The sequence below is a fragment of the Rhinolophus ferrumequinum genome, chromosome 13 (assembly GCF_004115265.2).
Source record: "Rhinolophus ferrumequinum isolate MPI-CBG mRhiFer1 chromosome 13, mRhiFer1_v1.p, whole genome shotgun sequence".
Taxonomy (NCBI): Eukaryota; Metazoa; Chordata; class Mammalia; order Chiroptera; family Rhinolophidae; genus Rhinolophus; species Rhinolophus ferrumequinum.
This window is the reverse complement of record NC_046296.1, coordinates 46,238,348-46,265,051: the sequence shown is the minus strand read 5'-3', so window position 1 is coordinate 46,265,051 and position 26,704 is coordinate 46,238,348. Positions and strand designations below refer to the sequence as shown.

At 33.0% G+C, this 26,704-nt stretch overlaps 1 protein-coding gene across 2 annotated transcripts in view; it reads right to left on the bottom strand.

Moving 5' to 3' along the window:
- HEATR5B (HEAT repeat containing 5B) overlaps positions 1-26,704 on the bottom strand; it is a 73,445-nt gene that overhangs the window by 40,213 nt on the left and 6,528 nt on the right. For both annotated transcript variants that reach the window (XM_033124344.1, XM_033124345.1), the window contains exons 4-19: positions 26,215-26,323; positions 24,329-24,478; positions 20,737-20,908; positions 19,130-19,287; positions 17,915-18,164; positions 15,621-15,776; positions 14,867-15,117; positions 13,196-13,307; positions 11,825-11,977; positions 10,674-10,773; positions 10,238-10,347; positions 9,227-9,390; positions 8,355-8,530; positions 5,243-5,348; positions 3,577-3,767; positions 1,007-1,166 (exon numbers count right to left, since the gene is read on the bottom strand). In XM_033124344.1, the coding sequence (XP_032980235.1) occupies positions 1,007-1,166; positions 3,577-3,767; positions 5,243-5,348; positions 8,355-8,530; positions 9,227-9,390; positions 10,238-10,347; positions 10,674-10,773; positions 11,825-11,977; positions 13,196-13,307; positions 14,867-15,117; positions 15,621-15,776; positions 17,915-18,164; positions 19,130-19,287; positions 20,737-20,908; positions 24,329-24,478; positions 26,215-26,323 (2,518 nt within the window). The remainder of the gene's footprint in view (positions 1-1,006; positions 1,167-3,576; positions 3,768-5,242; positions 5,349-8,354; positions 8,531-9,226; positions 9,391-10,237; positions 10,348-10,673; positions 10,774-11,824; positions 11,978-13,195; positions 13,308-14,866; positions 15,118-15,620; positions 15,777-17,914; positions 18,165-19,129; positions 19,288-20,736; positions 20,909-24,328; positions 24,479-26,214; positions 26,324-26,704) is intronic.

Here is a 26,704-nt window from a genome sequence, read left to right as displayed (position 1 = left end):
ATTTAAAAAAGCAGTGTAGCACCTGCTAAAGGACAAGATAACGTGGTCTTTGTTTTTAACACTTTTGGAATTTTGTTCATTACACAGCTGGAAATCTTTCCAAGAAGTCAAAGGCAAACTAAACATGTAGACTAGAAGTCTTTGGTGGATTTAGTGTCTTTTATCTAATCGTGAAGGAACGCATTCATGAACTCAACAAACTAATGGCAGACAGTAATGGCAATTAAACGTGTGAATCCCAATATAAAGATGGCAGTTGGATGCTGTTGCATTCATATACTCTTAATATTTTTAGATGCTTCAATGTGAAGTGGTAAATCAAGAACACAGTCTATTTTCACACAAATGAAGCTCTTAACTCTCAGTATAGTTATTTCTATTTGTATGTAAGGAGAAACAAACAAAAATTCAGAGTACACCTGAAGATTCAACCAATGACCCTGGACCTGGGTTACAGTATTAGAAGGGAGAGAGAAAAGGATGGTTTAAAAAAAAAAAAAAAAAGATTAACAAATGTAAGGAAATGCAAAAAAGAGGAAAGGATAATAAATAATAAAAAGAAAATATTAGGTTGGTGCAAAAGTAACTGCAGTTTAAAAGGTTAAAAATAATTGCAAAAACCACAATTACTTTTGCACCAACCTAATGTCTCAGGAAATGTGGAATGGGTTAAATTCTCCAAATAAGACAGATTTAAGATTAGGTTAAAAAACAGAATCTTGCACTATTACACTATTACACTATTAGTAATATTGCACTATTACAAATAACCCTCATAAAACAAAATGACAAAGAAAGACCCTAACACATTTTTCCTAACAACGTTTGATTTCCAATCAGAATCATTACTACAGGTAATAGGTTGGTGCAAAAGTATCTGAAGTTTAAAAGGTTAAAAACAATTGCAAAAATCATAATTACTTTTGCACCAACCTAATATTTTATACAGCAAAGAACTGTCCTAAAAATACTATTTAAAAATTTCATAAAAAAATTAGTATCATACCTGGACTTCAGGGGATGTTCCATCTTGTGCTAGAGCCAATAAAATGCTGACACTTGTCTTCAGATGTTGTCCTGAGCCAATACCACCAACATAACGATGCAAACAGCCCAGAGCCAATGAATGCCCAGTTCTGGACACAACATCTCGAGCTGATTTCAACCTGGAAAAAAGTTATGCTTCACGGTCTGGTTTTCTATTTCCCAATGGCAATAAAAAGCTTATGAGCCACACAATAAAAGGAATTTATTCTGGAAGTCAGAAAATACTACAATCATGATTACTTCTTTCTCCAATCCCAAAGTTAGAGATTCAGTTTAAAATGGAGAGTTAAAGTGATAAATTTCACTGAATAAAGCTTATTTCAATTCTAGAGAAGATATGAAAGAGGAACCACAGCTTCTCAGTTTTTAATATTAAATATTATTGCTTGAAAAGCTAAGAACCATTTCAAACAAATTTTTATTACTAGTGTTTCAAATAAAAGAGTAGTTCTTATAATTGGTTTTGAAAACACAAAAAAGGTTATTTGTGTTCACAGAATTACAGAAAATGCTTTTAATCTCCATTGAAGAAATTTTCTATAATTATTATTTGAACCTCTTTAAAATGTGCCAGTCTTTTTTCTTTGTGAAATATATCTTAATGAATTAAAAAAGGTAAGAAAGGAGCTATTGTATATCTTTTTAAAAGAAGCTTTGAGGTGTATTTATATATAAAATTCACCAATTTTAACTGTACATAAAAATGTACAATGTAATGAATTCTGACAATTGTATATAGTATATAATCACTACATAATTAGAAGAGAGATGTCCTAGAAACATAGCATAAATCACGTTCGTAATTTTAAATATTCTAGTCTAGATATAATACATCTGTGAAACATTACAGCAGGGAAAAAAGAATCAGGTGAATTAGTTTTAATAATTTGGCAGTCATTTTGAAGAATGAAAGAAGTTAAGAATAAATGCAATCTGTGAATTAAATTCTAAAGCCTTATACAGATTGGAAAGCTGCCTTCACATTGTTACTTTTCAAAAGGCAACATTTCAGTGAGCTGAAAAGCTGGGCAAATTTTCTTAATGATAATCATCTATTAAATAAAATAAATAATGCTAAGATATGAGAATATATATTTTCCAAAGTCTCAAAGTAATTTTCAATTTGAATGGAAATAAATTCAACCATAATGACTTTTATTTTTTTCTGAACTGAGTCTTAAGCAATGGAAGCTACTCCCTCTTAACCAAAAATGGTTTATAACAATGATTCCTGTCTTAACCCTAAGATGGCATAAGGTTTTATTAAGCAAATATAGCTGACAGATCTGTATGTGTAAGTGATTTTGGCTTTTCAGTCAGATATTATATCAGGAAGACGTAGTGTAGATAAGGCTGCAGGACATTGACGCTTTTTCAAAATATAACCAGATTCTGTCAAATCTAAGATACCACAGATTTTTAAATGTAGCATTATTTTATATAGTAGTATAAAAGAAAAAATGCTGCTAAATAATTATGATCTTTCATAGAGAATTAAAGACAAAACCCAATTTCAGATCAAAATGTGAAAAAATGGGTAACTTAAAATCTATGTAATAATTAATTTCAGATCATAATTAATTATTTGGAAAAGCTAAGAAAACTAAGCACTGAAACACTTGCAAACCATTAAACAGACAGATAAGAATAAAATGTCCTTCTGTTTCACCAGAGTAAGTATAAAATAAATACTACCCTCTCTCTCTCCCTCTCCCTTCTCTCTCTTTTGGAATAATTAGAATTCAAAATATAATAATAATTAAGAATTATTAATTTACATAACTAAAGTGTCAGTTCTTGGCCCCCCTTGATTTTCAATGTTTCTACTTCAATACTTAATTAACAACCAACAGTCACTAATAATTGCATATTATCATCTTAATAATACTTTTTTAGAACTCTGTGATCAGTCTTTTTAATTAATGTTAAAGAAATTCTTAAAATCGAATGCTAACTTTAGCCCGTTTCAGGGATAATTTAACAGATGATAAGCTTAGCAGCAGTTAGAAAAAGAATGGCTTATTTTAAAAAGTGAATAATTAACAGAAAGAATAATGGGGGGAGCAAAGGTAAGAGAAAAGGAGTTCATAGCACTTCTGACAGAAGTCCTACCATGTTTCCCCGAAAATAAGACCTAACTGGAAAATAAGCCCTCGCATGATTTTTCAGGATGACATCCCCTGAACATAAGCCCTAATGTATCTTTTGGAGCAAAAATTAATATAAGACCCGGTCTTATTTTCGGGGAAACATGGCATTAACAATCCTCTTAATTCTATAATGTAACATTCAAGAGCTGAAACTGAAACCCTCACCACACTGAAAGTATCTAACATATTACAACTTTCCCAGATTCTAGAGTTTTATCAATTACTGAAATAAAAATTAAGGCCATTATGAAAAATCCCAAAATATGGTCACATGCTATACTATGTATAAAACATACAATCCAGTTAATCATTATTGATTAGTTAAAAGACGTCTTTGTTTATATGAGAAACTTACTTGTTGGTAAAGGGACCCACTTACTTGTCAAAGCTATATTGGGCCATTCTAGCAATAAAAGTTGCTTCTCCAACCACCTGAGCCATTCTTCCAAGAGCTTCCCCTGCTGCACATCGTAAGATGGGGTTTGGATTGTCAAGAGCTCCCATAACCAGTGTCAGAGCAGATTTACGAACTTCCTCAGGTCCTAAAGTACTTTTGTTTTCAGCCAGGCCCTAGGATTATTTATTTATTATTTTTTAAAAAGGGGGTAATTCATAATTCACAGTAAATAAAAGAAATAAATATGCTGCAAATCCTTGTAAATACACATATATCTTCTCACATTATGTTCTTTAGTCATCTTTCACATGCATATCCTATGCCTACAATCAATACCTGTTGAATTAACAGCAATCACTTTCCTAAACATGATTAAGAACATAACACATAACATAGTTATATTATAGTTCAATCAACCCCAAAACCAACAATCCCTGGGAGTGTCTCTATCCAAACACTAGTACTTAAAAGTTGTTTCTATATATAAAGGATAACTGTAATATTAAATCAACTGTAATTCAAGGAAGGAAAAGACCCAATAAGTATGAACTCTGATTCATTTCCATAAAAATTCCAGAGAAGATAATTATGTTACAAAGAATATATCCAACATATGTCTAAAGACAAAGTGATGTAAGACTCATCAGTAACTGAAGGTTGATGTAGTTTGCTCATCGTACTATTGCTATCTCTATTCTAGCTACAGTTACTGTCCTGGAACATTATTTACTTACTTTAAACCAAAAATCCAAGTCATGGTGCCTGGGGGAAATGTTAACTACAGCAGAGGCATTAGCGAGCACATCTATGAAGAAAAGCATACTGTACAGCAACATTACAGTTGGTTCACCAGCCTTCCAACCACTGAGGGAGACCATGACCACCCACTCCTTTTTTCCAAAAACTCAGATGTTGGTATTAGCTGATGTTCTTTAAATAGGGTATATACGAATGGTTATATAAATGGTACAAACCTATTATTTCTATAACCAATGCCTATATCCTTTTTCCCTGATGTTTACAAAAGACGATTTAATTCATATCCATTTAAACACTTGGACTTGTCACCCTTTTATTTTAAAACAGTCATATCCTACAATAAGCTTAGTTCTGAATAATATAAAAACTTTTCAAGTACATCATAAGCAGCTGCAGGCTGCACAGTATTGTGCATAAACTGACAGGCAAAACAGTTCTTTCACTTCATATGTGTAGAAATTGAGGTTCAAAAAAGGTAAAAGGAGTTACACAATACATAAACCTAGTGAGCAGCTAAATCAGAACACAATCTCTAAATGCAGCATTCTTTCAACTATGTAACATAGCCTTTCCTTATATATGACATAAACCACATATCAAACTTAACCTTTATCTAATTAACCCTCATTAGATTATTGGACTTTATTAGTCAACCATCTTTGAAAATTCTGAAAGAACTTACTGCCATTTGTAAAATCTGAGGAATGAAATCAAAACAAACTTTATTATTAACATATAAAATACTTATTTAATTACTTATTTAATTATGACAAGCCTGATATAAAGTTCCTAGTGATTTAATAAAACATATAAAAGATAGGCCTGCCTTATTAAAGGCATTAATTAAAATCATAGCTCGGAATATTTATTATGTTTTAAAAGTAAATACCTTTAGTGCACTAAGAACAGCAGTGAAAATATTAAGCTGTACAGCCTGCTGGCGGACTCCTTTGGCTTGTTTAACACATTCAGCAAAGTGATCCAACATTTGTAATCTATAATAGGAGTAAAGATCACATTAGCAATTCTTTTTATTTAAATTTGACTCAAAAATAATGGCTCACAAATAATGCCCCATGCTGTCTCATTTCTATTTCATTTGTATAGCTGGTCCAAACCAGGAGATCTTCTACTCCTGAATGGTTATCAACTGGAACAAGCCAAGAGACTAAATATTAAGTTTCAAATAGCAAAATAAGGTCATAATTTCAGTGGCCTTTAACATTAACACCAGTGTCCAACAAAGTGCGTGGCATATAGTAGGTGCTCAAGGTTTCTTGAATAGAATAACAACCATTAACAATGCATCTGTGTGGAAGATTTTTAAGTTGGAAATATGAAAAGGGAGCATAGTTTTTTTTCTTTTTTAAAAAATTTTTTCAAATTTATTTTTATTTTTTTAAATTAGTTTACTGGAGTGGCAATTGTTAGTAAAGTTACATAGATTTCAGGTGTACAATTCTGTAATACATCATCTATATATCACACTGTGTGTTCAGCACCCAGAGTCAGTTCTCCTTCCGTCACCATATATTTGATCCTTTTTACCCTCATCTACCACCCCCCTCCCCCCTTACCCTCTGATAACCACTAAACTATTGTCTGTATCTATGAGTTTTTGTTTCTTCATTTGTTTGTCTTGTTCTTTTGTTGTTTTCAGTTTTATATACCACATATCAGTGAAACCATATGGTTCTCAACTTTTTCTTTCTGACTTATTTCGCTGAGCATAATAATCTCATATATGATCTAGCAATCCCTCTCCTGGGTATCTACCCAAAAAAATCTGAAAACATTTATCCATAAAGATATCTGTGCTCTGATGTTCATTGCAGCTTTATTTACGGTGGCCAAGGCATGGAAACAACCAAAGTGTCCTTCGATAGAAGACTGGATAAAAAAGATGTGGTATATATACACAATGGAATACTATTCTGCCATAGGAAAAGATGACATAGTGCCATTTGTGACAACATGGATGGATCGTGAGATAATTTTCTTTTTAAAAAACACTCGCACATAGAAGAAAATAATACCTCATGTCCTATCTTTGGAATCTAACTGAGAGATTTTTAAAAAAGATTAAGCTTTGGTCATTTTTTTTAATGTAAAAATCAAAAGTGAATCTTTTTTTATTATTCAAAAATTTTAAACGAGACAGTTAACAACTACAAAAATCATAGCCATTTGAGACTATACTTTTAAAAGAGAATGAGATCATTTCAGAGTTTTCTAAACAGCAATGGGGTGGGGCAAAGGAATCTAGGGAAGTTGGATTTGGTTCTAAGATAATTATGACCTAACATAGGAAATCAAGATCTCTCTAAGGTCACTGTAAGGATTTAAGTTCAATTTATAACAGGACATGGCTCTCAGGTCAAAGCATTCTTTAAAAATCACATAGGAAGAAATCACCTAGCCTCTAGTGGGAACTCCAGTTAGAGATACTGGGACTAAAGCTGACTATTTCTACACTTGCTGACACAGATCCACATCTATCAGTGAGGAAGCCGGGTACTACTCACACTGCTTTCAAACACACACATAAGAAGATACACATGGTCTCCAACACTATCGTTAAGAATGATTTGCCTATAAGTGACCTCAGATACATAATTTTTATAAAAGCTTATTTAAAAATATTCTTTCTATCACTGCTCAGCCTTTTGGCTAAAATCAAGTATAAATATTTTTCTTATAAAATACTCACTTCATTTAATTTGAAAACTATTAATGAAAAGTTACTACCCGGAAATAACCACTGCTACCCTCGGTATATTCATTTTCTCTTAGGTCTTTTTCTTATGTATACCCATATGAACTTGAATACACATGTATATTTTTATGCGTTTTAAAATACCAAACTGGGATCTTTACTTGCCTTTTATTTTCCTTTTTTTATTTAACATTGTATAGTAAGCATTTTCCAATATCAAAACATTGGCTCTGTAAAAGTATTCTAGCTTGTCGACTTTCCATAGTTTATTCACTCATTCCTCCATCATTAGATATTTGTTATTTACTATATTTTAATAGAATTTATTTATTTATACTTTCCCTTGTTCTACAGAAGTGAATTTAATGTATTTAAAATAATCCTGGATTCTCGGTATAGCTCTCATAGCTGGCTGTATAACTTTGGGCAAACTACAAACTCTTAGAACCAGGATTTCCTTACATTTAAAACAAGGGCATTAAAGCAGATGCTTTATAAGATTTTTTTCACCTTTAATGTTCTTTAACATTTATATGGCAAGCAAATGTTCTTAAATATATCTAGGTAAAGTAAAATTTCACATTTAAAAACTTCCCCCTCAAAGTAAAAAGCAATTAACCAAGTAACCTACACATTTAAAAAATAACATTTGTATTATTTTTTACATACAAATATAATAATGTTTTTAAGGCATATTTTGTAAAATGAGTTATCTGTGATGGTCTTGTATTAATTCATTCTCACTCTTGCTTTTGGGGAAATCACCATAAATAAATAGAGATAGTGTCTGCGGACACTGAATATAGCAAACTAAAATATTCCTGTCAGAAAAAGAACCAGTTACCTTAGTTTTCCAAGTTCTAGAGTTGAATCATCTGAAAGACAAATGGTATTAGGAGCAGACATCTCACCCATTTATTTGTTCAACAACAAAAACCAAACACTTTCCCTAAACTGATTTCCCTAATTAAAGACAGAATCAAAACATACTTATAAAATAGCAAATAAACTATCAAAATGAAAATTTTGTTGTGTAAGCCATAGTCCACAATATAATGGATACTAGATGCTTGTACACGTGGCCAAATCTTAAAAACAATTTCAAAGTATGTGGAATTTGTATGTAATTTTTTTTATCATGTATGTGTCACTTACGTCATTAAATTTATGAGCCTATTGTTTAGGTAGTAATTCACCTTACTGAAGAGTTAACTGACATGGGAAAAATCTACTGTTTGAATATAATTCATATTTTACTAAAATACCTGATTGACTTTATACTAACCGGTGTTTGTAAGAAACATGAGGAAACACTACACCAAAAAGAGCCACAGAAGCATCGATGACTGAAACTCCAAGAGGGAGAGGACCAGGCACAGCTTCTCCAACAGGTATCCGTAAATAAATGGAGGATGGATCATGCTCCAGAGCCCCACTTCCAGATGCACTGTTTGGCTGGAGCTGCAAAAGAATGACATAAAAGTCACTCAAAACTACTTTAGGCAATTAACTTACTAAGTATTGGGCAAGAAGAATAGAACAGGGGAGTAAGGAGAAAACGTAAAACAAAAAAGAGCAGAATGACTGAATGTGAAAATTTTTAAATAGATGGAAATATAATTTGTCCCTTAAAGAAAAACATCAGTAACAACTTAAATAATTTTAAGAAAAGGATTGTTCATTCTAAAATATTTTTACACTACCTACCTTAAAATATTTAAGCAAAATAATATCAGGAATAAATTAAACCCACACTAATTTATTTAAAAGAGGCTTTAGTAAATCTTTTTTAAAAGTACATAAGAAATAATGTATTCAGTGGGCAAAAGTTTCTAAATCTTCAATCTACTAACTCCCATTCCTCTCCAACCTATCAGAAAAACTCTAAAACAAAATGCCAATAACCAAAAAACCAGCTAAAACTGATCATTGCCACAGATGCCACAGGGTATCTGAATACAAAGAATATTGAATAAAGACAATTTGCCAAATTCTAACTATTGCTGTTTACCTTTTTCACTATTTATCCACTGCCAGGAAGCCATCTTAAATGTCTAAGAAAGCTCAATGAAAATTAAACCTTAGTCTGTAACACTTTCTCTTTCATACCACTGTTTTCAATTAAGCAAGCAGTTCATTCCCTGTATGGTTTATTACCTGGTCTTCAATTGACTTATGATCAGTTTCTTGAAGCCAGGAACCAAGAAGAACACTGTCATCATAATGACAGAGGGATCTGAGGAGTGAAGTAGTTGTATTGGCTGAATTGTCAGTCAAAGTGAATTCTGCTACCAGTTCTCTAAGAAGTGCGTTGAAAGAGCCTAAAACATAGAACTTCAGATCAGATTAAAAAGAATAATTTTTATTGAAATGATAATCATTGCCCACAAAGAGCAGCAACAGGTTCAACAGAAATAAATAAGTTCCTGTTTCCTTTTTAAAAAGTAAATATTCAATGCTGTTTTTAATATACAATAATGGTGCTTCCTTTTTTATTATTGTATTGTGCCTTTTAGCCCAAATTATTTCAAGTAATTAAAAAACTCAAATAAAGATTATTTTAAATATATTAAATGTGACATGATGATTATTTATTATTAATTACCTAATGATATACAAACACTGAACTACAGCATATCAAAATTTTTGGGCATGGCTGAACTGGAAAAAAAATCAATGATTGATTCTAACATTAACATTTTATATAATATTTAATTTCTTCAAAGCACATTACTATTCCTCCTCCAGATTCCTACATTATTGGCTATTCTATAACATATATGAAACAGTTTGGGATAGTTATTAAAAGCATAGACTTTAAAGAAAAACCGTCTAGGTTTGAATCCAAACTCTGTCACTAACTATCTCTCTGGTTTGGGCAAACTGCATTACTTTTATGCACCCAAGATTCTGCATTTACAAAATACAGCTAATCACCTCATAAGGTTAAGGTTAGAATCAAAGATGTTAATACATGCAAAGGGCTTAGGAAGGGCCTGGAACATAGTAAGTGCTGAACAAGTATTAGCTACTCTATATAAAGAAAAGGAAGTGGTTGCCTTCCTTTGCATAGTGAGTCGGTGAGAGAGGCGTGATCACAACTGCAGAATATTGTGAAGAACTGGAAAGGTACACTGAGGAATTTTTATTAGATACTGTAAATTTTACCTTCATACGTTTTTGGAGGTAACAAAGCCAAAATATCATAAAGTCTTAAACGGACCATTGCAGCACTAGCTTTCAGATGAGCTCCATGGGCTTTAATTACAGATGGAATGCTAAAACATCAAAAGTATAGTTAGTGTCATCTTATCAAAATAAGTATTACTTATAAACATTTTTTCAGCGATACATCAATGAACTCTCAAAGTACACTGATAAATATTACACTTTCACTTTATTTTGTGACCTTTACTGTAACAGAAACATTATAAAATACAATTTTATTTTGATCCACACCATGACTACAATTTAAAAAATCACTTTACATAAAAAACAAAACAAAAACCTTATGTTTCCCATATGATACTAGAGGGAAATACAAAACATGACTATTGACAAATATGTAAAACTGGATGTCAATTTATCATAATTGCTTACTTACTGTGACATCATAGTCATGGCACATTCAATAGGGGTCATCAATTTTCTAATCACATCTTCAGTTAGGAGTTCAGGACAATGTGCAACAAAACTCCTCATTGCTAGATAAAATTTTTAGAAAGGACAGATTTGAATCAGTTTTGTCAAGATGAATAAATGATAAAATTATATAAAGGTTACCTACAATTCTTAATTATTATAAGGTTCAGATCAAAAGAACCAATTGCAACTATAGAGAAAAATCATTAGAAAAGGCTAGAAGGGTAGACAGCAGAAATAGAGGGAGGAAGATATTTGTTAGGGAGATTTCTATGAATGGGAATTCAGAGATCTCTAACCCCATATGAATTCAGATGACTACAAAGAAAGAGGTTTCAAGACAGAACCAAGAGTGAACACAATGGCCCAGTCAGAAGGTGTATCTCTTTTGGCTCTTTAGCAACAGAGCTAAGACTTTATAAAACAGCTCTTAGATGTGTGGGAACAAAACTGGAACTTTGCCCTGTTGACCTTATGGGTAAGCATATGTCTGTCTTTCACAGTTTGGAAAAAGAAGCACTTTGCACCTTGAGATGAATTAAAAAAAAAAAAAAAAAAAAAAACGAAAAAAAAAAAGGGTCACCCAGTGTAATTGTAACAAAACGTGAGCCTTTCCTGTGGGCTGCTGACTCCCCAACAAAAACAACAAAATTCATAATTTTTTTAATGCTGATGTCTGAAAAATTATCAACATTTGCAGATTTGATAAATGATAGGAGGAAATAGCTGTTTGTTCATAAGGAAGAGACTAACTTCAAACTCAGTCACCTTGGAAGTCCTGAGTTTCTTTTTCCCTTAAATACCCACTGGTTTTTTTACGTGGTGATCCAGTGCTCCTTTGACAGGTGGAGATTGTGATAATTGGGAATGAAGAGACCTGGGTTCCAGCTCCTGTTTTACCACTACTCTACCCTCCTTCTCAAAGTCTCAGCCTCAGTTAATTGCAAAATTAGCAAACTAATAGATTATTTATAAAGTTTCTTTCTAAATATAAAGTATATAAATTTACCATTACATATTAAAATAAAAATCTGACGTAGTAACTTTCCTTCACTTCACAAATATTTTAGTAATAAAATAATATTCTGAAGGTACATCCCTTTCAGTTCTTACCACATAAAGCTCCAGCACGGCCTTCCAATGTTACCTGCCAGGTAAAAGAATCGCCTCGGGCCTTCTCAGCCTCCAATTCCTTTAAAGAACGAGGGAAAACATTTCGCCACAATAACAACATCTTGGGCAGATGGTAACGAACAACAGAGGGTCCTAACAGAGAAAATGAGAATACAAAACCATGCATATATATAACATACATTACAATCAAAAGTCAAAGAGCCCCACCCAAGGTTTAACAATAGCGATCATTTCACTACATCTTTATTTCTAATATTAATATCTAATTTTCAAAATGTTTCTTATTCAGTAGGTAAAACTACATATATATTAAAGCATAATAAAATGCATCTAAAAAGTATCAATATTTTTAGCATGTAAATATAAAACAAATCCACAAAAAGTAATCTAAAATATATTCAGAATGGTGATTTATATATTATCAATGATAAAATATATCTGGGACACATTTTGTGGTGTCTTTTCTATAAATATATGTACGTAAACATATATACCTTCTCCCACACACATATATATAGACACATATATATGTATATACATATATATTATACAGACATATATCTCTATATATACATATATTCTTCCATTTTGGGGGCAATTTATATGGTTAATTTAGTTTTATGAGGAAGCAGAATATTTAGAACTAGGAACCTATAGGAACCTATATTGACATTGCTAAGAATTCATTTAACATGCCACTTAACAAACTTAACATAAATTTCTGATAAAGAGCTACCGCTATTTATTTTCTTTAGAAAACTAAGTCAAATTAATTTCCAAAAGGCAGATGTTTAAAGTGGTGAGTGACTTTGTGTACACACACACACACTTTTTATAGAAGTTAAACATGTGAACTAAAAGGTGGACGTTATCTCATCACAATGATAACATGTATTTCTGTTCTATGTACAATGCTAGACTTTGCCTGCGTCTCAGACGTGTCACAGCACTGAGGAAAGTGAGGATAATTCCAAGAAAGTTATCCAATAATACTGTTTAAATGTGACTGTACCAACCCTACTAAAATTATGTCACTGGCCTTCTCTTTGGGGATGAAATGTGCCCCCACTACTCTCATCTCTTTTGCTTAACACTAAGCTAATCAATTAGACCACGGCTATTCTGATAGTAAAGGTGAAACTTTGTTAACAACTTTCTCACTAAATGTACTTAAGCTGAAATTGCCAGAAAGATAAATCTACTATCATATGATGAGAAAAACATCTTTACCATTTTACAACCTCATTCAAAATCTAGAATGTGAACTGTAACACTTTCACATTAGATGTTCTTTATAGTCTACTGGCCGTTATAGAATAAGACAAAAATCCTACTCAAAGATACTTATACCTAAAGTCATAAGTGCTCCAAGTAAAAGCCATCCAGCTTGGGTGCGCTGTAAAGATAGCCTGCTATTTTGGGCAGCCGTTCGTAAGAGATCTTCAGCAATACTAACTACCATCTGCAAAAAAAGTTTAGAATTGGATTTCAATTTAAACACATTAAAGAAATCAGATAAGAAAATACATAGCTAGTATATTATTAAAAGAGAAGCTGTTCTTTTTTGTTGCTGCTGTTAACTTGTTTTTAAAGAGGCAACATTAAAACCTACTCAATCCTGATTGCACTGACTCTGAAGAGACTCAGAATAGCGTAGTGGTTATGCTTGAGCTCTAGAGCCAGACTGCCTGGGTTCATATCCCAGCTTTGTCATTTCCTACTTTCTGACCTGGGACAACTTAACCTCCTTGCCTCAAGTCCCTCATTGGTAAAAAAGGAATAATAGGAGTGCCCACCTCACTCTTACGAGGGCTAAATAAATTAATGCAGTAGAGCACTCAGAACAATGCTGGTCCATGAAACCACCTAATTCTATTATTATCAGTGCTATTATCCTACATTCAAAGATTTGTTGAATTCCTCTTATGCAACTGACATTAAGCTAATCTTATGGTGCTTAAAATCTTAGAGAGGAAGACATAGGAAAAATGGGAAGTAACAGCAGCACACGATTTTGTAAATGACAAAATAGTGTAGATGTAGCAGGGGTCAAAGACTGCGTAGCTTTGAAGAGAGTTCATGAAAGAGATGGAACTTGTATTGGGCTCTAAACAAATTGGTAAGTTTGGTAGTGGGGGCGAAATTCTAATGTAAGAGATTAGCACGAACAAAGGCATGGAGGCTGAAAAAAGCATGGGAAGAAAGCAAGATGACTAGTCTGACTAGAGCAGTGGGAAATTTGAATGTATGCATAGAATGAAGGCAAATTATGAAGGTACCAATTTACCAGAGGTGATTATATTTTATTCTGAGTACTGGTTTGTCACTAAGTGTCTCAGAGCAAATGTGAAATATGAAAGTTGTGTGGGAGAGATGGGAGAAAAAGACTGAGGATAATCAGTGAAGAGACAATTGTATAACAAAGGGAGGCGGAAGCCTAGATTTGAGTAGTAGCTATGGAATTCATAGGAATGAATGGACATGGGTCTAATATCCCAGAAAAAATAAGAGTATAAAGATCTCGCCCCAATCTGCCTATGTAAAGTTGCAAATAATATTTATACAAATACTAATATTCCTGAGAAGAAAACCACTATAGTAGGAGGGATAGTAGAAAGAAAAACAAAGAAAAATAACTAATTCATGAAAACCATTGAACTTTTATTAAGTATTATCAAAATGCAATAGCATATTCTCCTAACATCTTTGAATATAGCAATATCAATTTTTACTTCTAAAAGCTGAAGGAAAGCTCTGATTTCTAAACAATTACCATAAGGGTTTTTTTCTCTAAAGTAAATTATAAAGTGATACTATGCCCAAACAAAATCTATTATTCCTATGTCAGAATTAAATATCAAATTTTAATTAGGGTCTGTCAACTCTACATTAGCAGGACACTATATTTTATATTATCATGGTAAAACTGTTGTCGTTTGTTCCACATTAAACACAGAAGGTGTTCCCATAAAGACTAACGCCTACATGATAACACTTGCAATTCTAGGATCTCCTTCTCACCTTTCCCTTGGCATGAGGAATGCCCAGTGGACACTGATGAACTCCACCTAATAAGGCAGCCATTGCAAAACTGTATCCACTAACAGCTTCTGGCGAAGTTTTCAAGTTGTTGAGCCGTTCTGCACACCTGTCTAGAAAAGGTGTCAACTGGAAAGGTAATGCCACAGCCACACAACGCAAACACCATGCAGCAGCAAGTCGAGCAGCCATACTGGGATGAAGAAGCACGGAAGTCACAGTCTCCAAAAGTCCTAAAAACCAAATACCCAAAAAATTACTCTATTTTAATGAAGTCAAATGATTTCATGTACTAAAAGGCTATGTACAACACAATAATTAAAACCAAAATTGTTCGGGCTTCACACAGATACTTTCAGAACTTTGCCAAAAACACAGGTATTACCTCATAAATAGAATACTTCAAAAGAGCATTTTTTACAAAAGAATAGTATAATTATATCCAATAAAATATAAATGTTGACATAAAATGAAAGTATTCAATAAAATTTTAGCCAATTATCAGAAGCAAAACTATCACGACTTTTTTGATTTCTCCCCAAATTTCATTTCACTACGTATTTAATTCGAGACTGACTACTGCAGTGAATTTTAAGTTAAATAAAACTCAACTTCTAACAAATGATCTAAACTACTAATTTGATGACAAGCAACTAAGCTAGAGTTAAATATCAATCACACCTATGGCTTTTAAAAACAGAGAAAAAATATTGCAGCACGTAAGTCGGTCTCATACCTATCGATGCTTCCTGAATAAGGGGGGATGCGGTGGCACTGAGGCTCTGTACCAGGCTCCCAAGCTCCTGGAGTGCACAGACCATCACATGCTGGCTTGCTGCGATGTCTGCTGCTCCAGATTTGTTTTCACCACTAGTGTCATTCACTACTGCTTCTGGAAACACAAAATCATGTATTTGATGAGGGTGAATTAAATTGTGATACCATTTCTTTTGATCTACATAATTTATATTCTTAGATCATCCCACTTGATGCCTAAGTGTTAAAAAACGTTGTATGGAGGTAGTTATTTCTCAGCAGAAAGTTTGTGTAACTAAACACCGAAGTAACTTAAAAACATTGTTTAATGACCTCACAACAATGCTTAAATATATACGGAGATATTTTGTCTGCTGCTAGTGAGAAAACCTAACCTTAGTAAGCAGCAACAAACTGTAGGGTTCAAAAGCACAAGCTCTGGAGAAGGAAGGCTTGGGTTTTAGTCCCAGTTCCACCAATCATGTTAGCTATGTGACACTGGGCAAGACATTCAACTTATGTTAAGTCTCACATTCCTCATCCACTGAAAGGGTGCCTATCTCAAAGAATACTGTGATGAGTAAATGAATGCATATAAAGAATTTAGCACAGTACTGCCCCCAATACACTTAACATTTAGTAAATGTTAGCAGCTATTATAGTTGTTGGTGTAGCTATTATTATCATTATTATTATAATTATGGCTATTTCAAATACTGCAATATGTTGATAGTATCATTAAATTTCTGACCAGAAAGTAGATCTATAAGGAAAGCGGCTTTAGAACTTCTTACTGGAATGTTCCTCAAAGTCCCCAATAGCTTTGCTGCCCCCTCCCCTCACCTTTTAACTTCCACTAGACTTGGAATTATTTAACATGAAACAGCTATAAATCCCTTGTCAAATTACTAACTGAGAATACATTCTGGCCCATAAATTCTAGATATATAGCACTATATTTAAGTCTACTTTTAGGATTTCTTAAATCAAACGGCTAATCTATTTCCTTAAGATTAATCACCTTTAAATGACAGCAAAACTTGACCTTTTTTGCATTCCTTATGAATAGACTATAAAACACATAGTATAGAATACAACACATTAACACATTATGGACTCTAATTAAATATCTCTTTTCTTAGGTATTTCTGGAGTTGGAAATGCATGAACTCTTTCTTTTGATTACTAAAGTATAAGCTCCCTGAACAGGGAGCTATCTGTATCGGATTCACTATTTTACTCCCACCATTGGACACAGTGTTTCTGGCACTCAAACATTTCTTCAATGAGCCGATGTACAAATAGTTTTCAAATTGTGAATCTAGGATAGATTACTATTTAAACATATCTAAAGAACAATATCTCATGAATTTAAACACCCTTTAGTTCAAAATTCATTGTTGTCAGTTAGCCCTATACATTTAAAAAATGTTTTGCTAAGTAAGCTATTATAAACAACAAAAACTATAACTAAACTATTTGTGATTTATTGATTAGTTTTATGAAATATTTAATATACATTCTCTAAATATAAATTACTGATTATTATCTATTCATTAAATTCTAAAGACCTCTATTAGGCAATATAATTTTCCTGATTAAAGTTAATGTATATTCTGAACAGTGATAAAACTAAATAGTCTTACAGAATTTACATTTTACCTTGCTTTAGTTCCCTAATTGAACTGTAAGCTCTGTGAAGGCAGGAACTTTATCTCACTCATTATTCAAACCCTGAATTACTGCTTTGAGATCTCATTTACTCTATAACTGTCTCTTAAACTAAAAAAATTTATAAAATTGACATTTCTCAGGAAAGAATTTATTTTAATTATGAGTTACAGAGGTTTCACAGTGTATCCTATAGGGGGCCAGTAGCCACCTGTAATTGTTCTCCTCTAAGTCTTCATATTAAGGGAGCGGAAAAAAATTCCAACAACATGTGTTTATAAAAAGGCCCCCAGTCCAAAAATCACAATTGATTATGCCTAAAAGATAGCAAACCAATGCCATGGCATACCAGAACAGCTATAAAATCACCACAGGTGTTAGAAATAAGATAGAAAACCTAATCCTACAAACATGCTACCCAAATCCTTAAAAACGATTTCACTAAAATTACGTGTTGTTTTAATATCAAATAAGAGAACTCAATAAAATCTACAGAAAAATATATAAACTAATCAGATGTATTAATATCTATTAAGAATAATAATAAAGAACTAAATGATTAAGGTAATCAACAACAATACACATTATTACGCTCGTCCTTACCTACTGCTTTCATTTGTTTTCCAATAGCTTGGCATATTTCTTTGGCAGCTGCAATCTGGGCTTTTTCACCCAGCAAACTGCCCACAGTAGCTCTTAGGATAAAGGAGACACATCTTCTTGAGTACACAGCCTCTACATGTGTTTGCGTTGCCCGAGGATGGGAAACCAGATCAAGTACATGGGACAAGAACGTAGCAAAGCTACGTTCCAACCACTGACCACCCAGTGTTGTTACGAAAACAACATATGCCTATAAATAAAGATACAACTTCAAATAAATGTCTATAAATGAACTGAAATTACAGATAAAGCAACTACAGAAATAACTAATGATGGCATGCACATAAATTATATTTCAGATTAAACTAGAGAAAATCTAAAACATGAGACCTTTTTAGTATTACTAGTGTAGAAATTACTGGTAGAAGTATCTTTGACTAAAAATAGTTCTTAAGACAGTAGCTTCAGGAAGGACACAGACAATGGTAAGGAGGGGAAGGAAAGCTGAATTCATCCTGGTTATGAAGAAGGTAATAGGTCATGAGACTAAAGGAACCTTACCATCCTAAATAAATATTGACCTAGAACTACAAAATACTTGATTATGACTATAAGATAAAAATGGTTACTTCTATTTTACACTTGTTTCAGGAATAAGGAATAGCTGGAGTGGTTTGACTAATAAGATCATAAAGAAACATTTCATCATATTAGACGTGAATGATTATTAGATCGTTAACCATAACATCTTATTTATTCTGAATTACTATTTTTAAATTATAATTCCAAGTTAGGTTTAATTTCAGAATTACATTGGTGACTAGTCATTGATGGAAATCCAAAGTATTAACCAGCATTTTTAGCTAAAGGGATTTTGTACACTAAAATCTACTACAGGCCTCAAGCTACCTGAATACAATTTCAATTAAAACTGCATTATTTTACATCTGATTTTCTGACAGGAAATGGAAAAATTTAGATATTTAGATAAATATAGCAGATGTACGCTTATTTACACATCATTAACTATATACTTTTCCATATAAGCATGTAATTTGGAATTTAAATGTAATTCATTCATTTGGTAAAAGAAATGTTTTGAAAGGAATCAGAAAATATTAAAAATCTCTCTGTGTATACTGTTACTTCATAAGTCTTCCATAAATTTTCACGACTGGTATGAACAGAATTCATCAATAGATATGTACTACAAACCTGTGTCACTCCAACTCGGACTTCACGATTAACGGACCCTCCAACTTTTAACATTTCTCCACCACTCTTTAAGAAACCTGACCCTCCACGTAGAAATCCTGTGGCCATAAGTTCTAACACTTCATCAAATGTCGCTCGCTTCACATTCTGGCGCATTACTTTTAGGAAGAAAAGCAAATTTATAAGCCAATCTATTTCGCTATTAGTTAAATCATATTTTCTTACAATTTAGCTTTAAAATGCAAGGAATTCTTTTTAAGCGTCCCTAAATTACTACAAAGGAGACAGGGTTATTTCGTTTTCTTATTATTTTAAAATTTATAACGTACTAGTAAAAATAAATTCAATTTGAAGCAAAAATGCTAAGAAAAATAGAAGGAACCAGAAATTAAAAGCAATTCAATAACTCTGCGACAGAATAGTCTAATAATGATGTTAACCTTGCACGAGGACACAGCATTTCCACAGCAGATACTGCGAATTGATCACAGACAGCCTTCATTCCCAATTGAGATGGACATAAAGAAACTTTGTCAAGACCACGCTTTCTATACAACAGTTACCAATGGATTAAAATGTCACTGGACTGCAACTGACTTGCCATCCCTGGTATAGAGCTTCATATTTTATAAAGTCCTTTCACATACAGTAGCAAACATAATCCTCACAAAAATTCTGTGTGAGAGACATAAAGCTCATGATTCAGTATGTAGGCTTTAGAATTTGACTGCCTGGATTTTCATTTTAGCTCTGACACTTAGTAAGAACACTTATGAGAACTCAAGTACACCATCTCTCCAAGCCTCAATTTTGTTGCTTATAAAATGGGAATGACAACAGTAATTGTAATTCATAGGGTTTTTGTGAGGATTACATAAAACAATTCTGTTACATACTTAATTCAGTGCCTGGCACATAATTAGCATGTAATGAATGTTACCTATCATTACCATTGTCATTGAATTCACAGATTGAAATAATTATTAAATATGAAGAGACCAAAGTTCAAAGGGTTTCACAGCTGATAAACGTTAAGAGTTAGGCCTTGACTTCATAACATCTGATTCTCTTTCTACTGTATAGAGAAACAGTAGGGGTGGGAACAACAGCAGAGCTGGGTTTGCTCAGTGTCTATACACAACTGTCCCTGAAGCATCTCTGTTACACTGTGCGGCACAGTGGAAGTCATATGAAAAATCAATGCGGCCTCTGATTCTGCTTACAATGATGGTCAAGAAAAAAATGAAAAAATAATGCAACGCTATAAATGGGGATCTAGTCATCAGAGATTTAAAGCAAGAAAGCACATAAAGAGCCAGATTCCAGTCCCTTGAACATTATACAAAACCATTTCATAAACCTACTTGCTTATATTTCCAACATGCTTACTACATATTATCTTGCATAATATCATCATAAAAAGTGCCTTAACTAAGAAAAATGCCATTTGGCTACTTTATTTATGTGAAAAAGTAGACATAGATACCTAAACGTTTAAATCCTTTAAAGCAATTTGCCTATAAGGTATAACTCATATAGAAGGAAGTGTTCCATATACTTTTAAGTATCTGTTACAGTCTAGATCAGGGCTTGGCAAACAATGATACCTGTTGCTTGTTTTGGCATCAATGCTGTAGCCATGACTGTTCCTAGGAGTTTAGACACTGCCACTCGTACCCCGTAATTTGAGTTTTCCAAAGCCTTAAAGCAGAGAGTGGCTATATTTTCCAGTTCAGCAGTCCACATGAACACAGCTTCATTCTGTAGTTCTAGTAGACACTGGAATTTTAAAAAAAGTACATTACATCCTAGAACGTCCACTTCCAGAGATGGAATAACAAGAATCAGATTAACCCTCCTGGAAATAACCAAAATATTGGACAAAATATATGAAACAAGGGTTTTCAAGACACTGGACAGCAGGAGAAAAAAGATAGTGTACCTTAAGAAATGGAAAACAAATAAGGTGAACCCACACCTGCCCCAGTTTACAGTCTTGAGAAAGTTTCCAACTCTTAGGAGGAAACATTTAACACTATACTCCTATATAAGAAAGAAGAAAGGTCTCAAATACATAACTTCAGCTTCCACTTAAGAAACTATATGACATAGAGCAAATTGAAGACAAAGTAAGCAGGGAAAAAAGGAAGTAACAGATAAGAGAGGACGTCAAGAAAACTATAAAAAGATAGAAATGAAACCAAAAGCTGCTTTGAGATGACCAATACATTTGACAAATTTCTAGACAGACAGGAGAGGAAAAAGAGAGAGGACACAAATGACCAAAATTTGGACTGAGGGAGGTCATGTCACTAGATTCAACATATATTAAAAGGACAAAGGAAATATTATAAACTTTATGCCAATAAGTTTGGCAATTTAGATGAAATAGACAACTAACTCAAGGAAAAAAACAGATAACCTAAATAGCCCAGTATCTACTTTAAAAATTGGATTTGTTTTAAAATTTTCCCCCAAAGAAAACTGAAGTCCCAGAGAGCTGTACTGCTGAATTTCACCAAACTTTTGAGAAGAAATAATACCAGTTCTACAGAAACACTTCCAGAAAATTGAAGAGAAGGGTATACTTCCCAACTCATTCTATGGGGCCAGTATTACTCTGATATTGAAATTTGATAAAGACACTCAAAGAGAAGAAAACTACATACCAATATCTTTCATGAACATACATGCAAAAATTCTAAACAAACTTGTAGTGACTCTCATCGAACAATACATAAAAAGGGTAATATATCATGACCGAGTGGGGTTTATCCTAGGAATGAAAGACTGGTTAAAATTCTAAAACTAATCACTGTAATTCATTACATTAGCAAAATGAAAAAAAAAGTCATAGAATCATCTCAATAGATGTTGAAAAGCATTTAACAGAATATAGGTAGAACTGAGGAAAAACTGAAAAAGATCAGTAGATTGTGTCAATTCATTATTATATTATACTGGTTGTAATATAGTACTATACGTTTTAAGATATTACCATGGAAGGAACTGAGTAAAAGTTTATTAAAATCTCTCTATGTTATTTCTCACAATTGCATGTAAAATCTACAGTTATCTTAAAGAGTTTAATTAGAAAACAGCAACACCAGAAAAAACACAAGAAATCAAATTTAAATCAAAAGTCATTTGACAACATCCATTCCTGATAAAACTTCTTAGAAAGCTAAGAATATAAGGGCACTTCCTCAACCTGATAAAGATCATCAAGTAAAACAGGACTTACAATAACAGGATACTTCATGATGAAGGACTGAATGTTTTCCCCTTAAGGATATGGAACAAGACAAGGATGTCTGCTCTCATGTTTTCTGTTCAACACTCTACAAAGGATCTAGCCAGTCAATGCAATGACACAAGAAAAATAAATAAAAGGAATCCAGATACGAAGAGAAATAAAACTGTCTTTATTCATGGACAGGTGATAATCTATATACAATATTTGACAGAATCTATTAAAACGTCTCATAAGTCACTTTAGCAAGATCAGTGGATACAAGAGCAATGTACAAAATCAATTATATTTCTATATGTTAGTAATGAACAACAAGAAATTGAAATATAACAAATCAATATCATTTAAAATAGCATAAAAATATGAACCATATAGGAATAAATCTGGCAAAAGATGTGCAAGACTTGTACATTCAAAACCACAAAATGTTGCTAAGAGATATCAGAGACCTAAATGAAGAGAGATATATCATATTCATGGGTTGGAAGACTTAATATAATTAAGTTGCCAACTCTCCCCAAATTGATCTATAGATTCAGTGCAACCTAAATCAAAATCCCAGCATGCTATTTTTGTAGAAATTGATAAGCTAAAATTCATATAGAAATGCAAAGAACCTAGAATAGCCAAAACTATTTTGAAAAAGAAAAAGTTGAAGGGCTAACTACCTGATTTTAAGATTTATTATAAAGATACAGTAATCAAGAAAGTGTTGACATCAAGATAGACAATGGAACAGAATAAAGAGCCCAAAATAGACCCACATTTATATGGACAACTGATTTTCAACAAAGGTGCAAAGGCAAGTTAGTGAAGAAAAGACAATCTTTTCAACATGGTGCTAGAACAAGTGGATATCCATGCAAAAAAAAACAACAAAGAACTTTAATTCATATCTTACACTATATATAAAAATTAACACAGAAAAGATCATATATTAAGTATTAACCAATAAAACTTTAAGGAAACATAGGAGAAAATTTGGGTTAGGTAAAGTTTTCTTAGCGGCAACACCAGAAGCACAATCCATATAAGAACACTGATAAATTGGACTTTAACAAAATTCAAAATTTCTCTTAGAAATGCACTATTTGGAGAATGAAAAGACAAGCCACAGACTGGGAGAAAATATTTGCAAATAATGTATCTGATACGGTATACATAAAGAACCTATAGAATACCCATAAAACTCAATAATGGGAACAAATAATAAAACAATGCACAAAAATTTTGAATAGGCTCTTTATCAAAGAAGCACCTAAAAACGTGCTCATCGTTAGTCATTAGGGAAATGCCAATTAGAGCCATAATGACATGTCTGTACTTCTCTATAAGAAGGGCTAGAATTAAAAAGATTGGCAATACCAAATGTTAGTGAGGATGTGGAAGAAGTGAAAAATTTCATACATTGCTGGTGGGAATGTAAAATGGCACAAGTACTTTGGAAAACAGTAGAAATTTCTCAAAAAGTTCAATATAAATCTAGCATATGATCCATCCAGTCCACTCCTAGGTATTTTACCCGAGTGATACGAAAGCACTGTCCATACAAAAACTTGTACACAGATGTTCACAGCAGATTTTTTTTGTAATAACCCAAATTAGAAGCAACCCAAATGTCCATTATAAAAGCAATAAACCAACGGCGGTATAGCCAAACAATGAAATACTACTCTGCAAAAAGAAATGAACTATTAAATGAGCGTGTAGGTACGTCGATGCATTTCAAAATAATTATAGTGTGTGAAAGAAGCCAGACCGCCAGCCAAAAAAAAAAGAGTACATACCACATGATTCTATTTATATAGAATGAAATGAAACTAATCCATGGGGACAAAAACTATGCAATCTGCAATTATATCTTAAAACTTTAAAAGAAAAAAATCATTGTCTGTTTAAGAGCAAGCAGGATAATGAGCAGCATTATAAATTGGCTGAGGACTAACCTTGGCAACTGCACACCGAACAGCCATCGACCTGTCAGTCAAGAGGGACCTGGCATTCTTGTAAATATCACGATGAGAGGAAGCTGCTGCACCACCCAGTCCATTTAGAACTTTCTGTAGACTCATTAAGATTTCACTTCGCCCTTGAGACTAGATGTGAACACAAAGCAAAACTTAAAAACTATGTTGTAAAGCAAATTCCACATTTCAACAAGAGCATATCAAAACACAAAAACTGTCTGGGCTTAAAGGCCGTACTTCTAAATTGTAAACAATAATGTAATAAAAAATAAAATAAAGTATTCTAGAAAGTACCTGTAAGATAAAAATAATTACTAACTTCAATTAAATAGTATCTTTCTGAGCAAGTAGGTTAAGTAAATACATTCCAATGTTTCTATGACCTGTTGAAGTGCAATATAATGAGGACATGAAGACAAATGCAAGTTTCAGTACCATATCGCAAGGATCCCAACTTTCAGAAAGGTAAAGGAAAAAGTACTTAAGAATATAAACCATCTAAAAGAGAAAGAAAACATCAACACATTCAAAAAACTTGTCACAGATACACCAAATTCTCCTTTTCTTGTGACAAATTCAAAGTCTTGTTTTCATACTCGTCTAGTGCTTGATTCATATTTCTAATAGTATATTTAGACATAGATGTCTTTCATTAGACTGTAAACTGTTTGAGGTCAGGAACCATGCCTTATTCATCTTTATATGTCCAATGCCTGACAATATGTCCTCAGTTCTTATTTGATAAATGAATAAATAGTTCCCAGAAGAGGTGTTGTCCAAGAAATCTTTCGTTTTCCTAGATAAGGGAATTAGACTCCAAGCATCCAGGGCTGAGCCTATTTGTAGTTAACTTCAAGTTAACAAGGAATTTTCAGAAGCAATACCAAACCGACAGGACAAAACAGAACTATTTTCACTTGATATTGGCTGCTGTGGATTAAATAGAGTCCCTCCACTCTAAAGATTAGTTCAAGTCCTAAGTGCAGTTACTTGTGAGCGTGACTTTATTTGGAAATAAAGTCTTCGCAGGTGAAATCAAGTACAGATGAGGTCATATTGGATTAAGGTGGGTTCTAACCCAATGACTGGCATCCTTAGAAGAGAAGAAATCGGACACAGAGATGCACAGGGAGAACACCGTGGGGCCAGGGAGGCAAAGATTGGAGAGATGCATCTATAAACCAAGGGGTGCCAAGGATTGTCAGCAACCACTAGAAGCTAAGAAGACAAGGAAGGATTCTTCCTAAGAGGCTTCAGAGGAAGCACAGCCCTCCTGACGCCTTGATTTCAGGCTTCTAGCCTCCTGAATTGTGAGACAAATTTCTGTTGTTTTAAGCCACCCAGTCTGTGGTAATTTATTATGGCAGCCCCAGGAAACTAGTACATTAGCTATGGCACAAAACGTAAAATGGCAATGCAAAAACATCCCTAAGGCTAAATAAAAAAAATGATCTATTCTTTGTTAAGGAAAAGCACACTTTCCCTTTTCCCTGAAATATGAGGTAATGTACATTAAAAGAAGGGCAAGTAATTTTTTTGCAAGTAACAACATTAAATTACCTTCTCGCTAAGTAGTATGAGTACCACAGTGACAGAAAAAAGGCAAATAAACATATATTTTTAACTGACATCTAACTCCTGCCACAAGCAGAACATTTAAATAATATTTGTTATAAAACTTCTATGGTAGAAGAGGGTAAAGGGAGTCAAATATATGGTGATGGAAGGAGAACTGACTCTGGGTGGTGAGCACACAATGTGATACATAGATGATGTATTACAGAATTGTACACTTGAAACCTACGTAATTTTACTAACCATTGTCACCCAATAAATTTAGTTTAAAAAAAAAAAAAAGAACTTACCTCTGCACTTTTCAGAGATTTCAAAAGATTATTTACTGTTTCTGGAAATGCACTGCCTAGCATTCTCCCCATTTTTTCATAAAATGCTCCCACACAAGTCACTGCGGCCCTGTAAGAAATGATGTCTTCATTAGTCATTGCTGAGGTCAGTAATACAATTTCATCATACTTTTCTCATTTTCAGAAATCAATTTATATTTGTGCAGGACACTTGGCTACAAATCCTTAATTTTCAACTTTCAAAAACATTTTGTTTATTCTTTATAATTGCAACAAATACTACGGCTAATCAAATTGTATTCTTGTTAGGAAGACAACAGAATAAATATATATTTACGTAACAAATCAGACCCCTCCTTTGGAAAGAAACTCAAGCTTTCCTTTTATGAAGACTTCCCAAATTACATCAATCCACAAAGATTCCTCTCTTTTCTCATTATATATAACAATGTCAACCACTCATTTTGACAAAATTATGTTGTTTACTGTG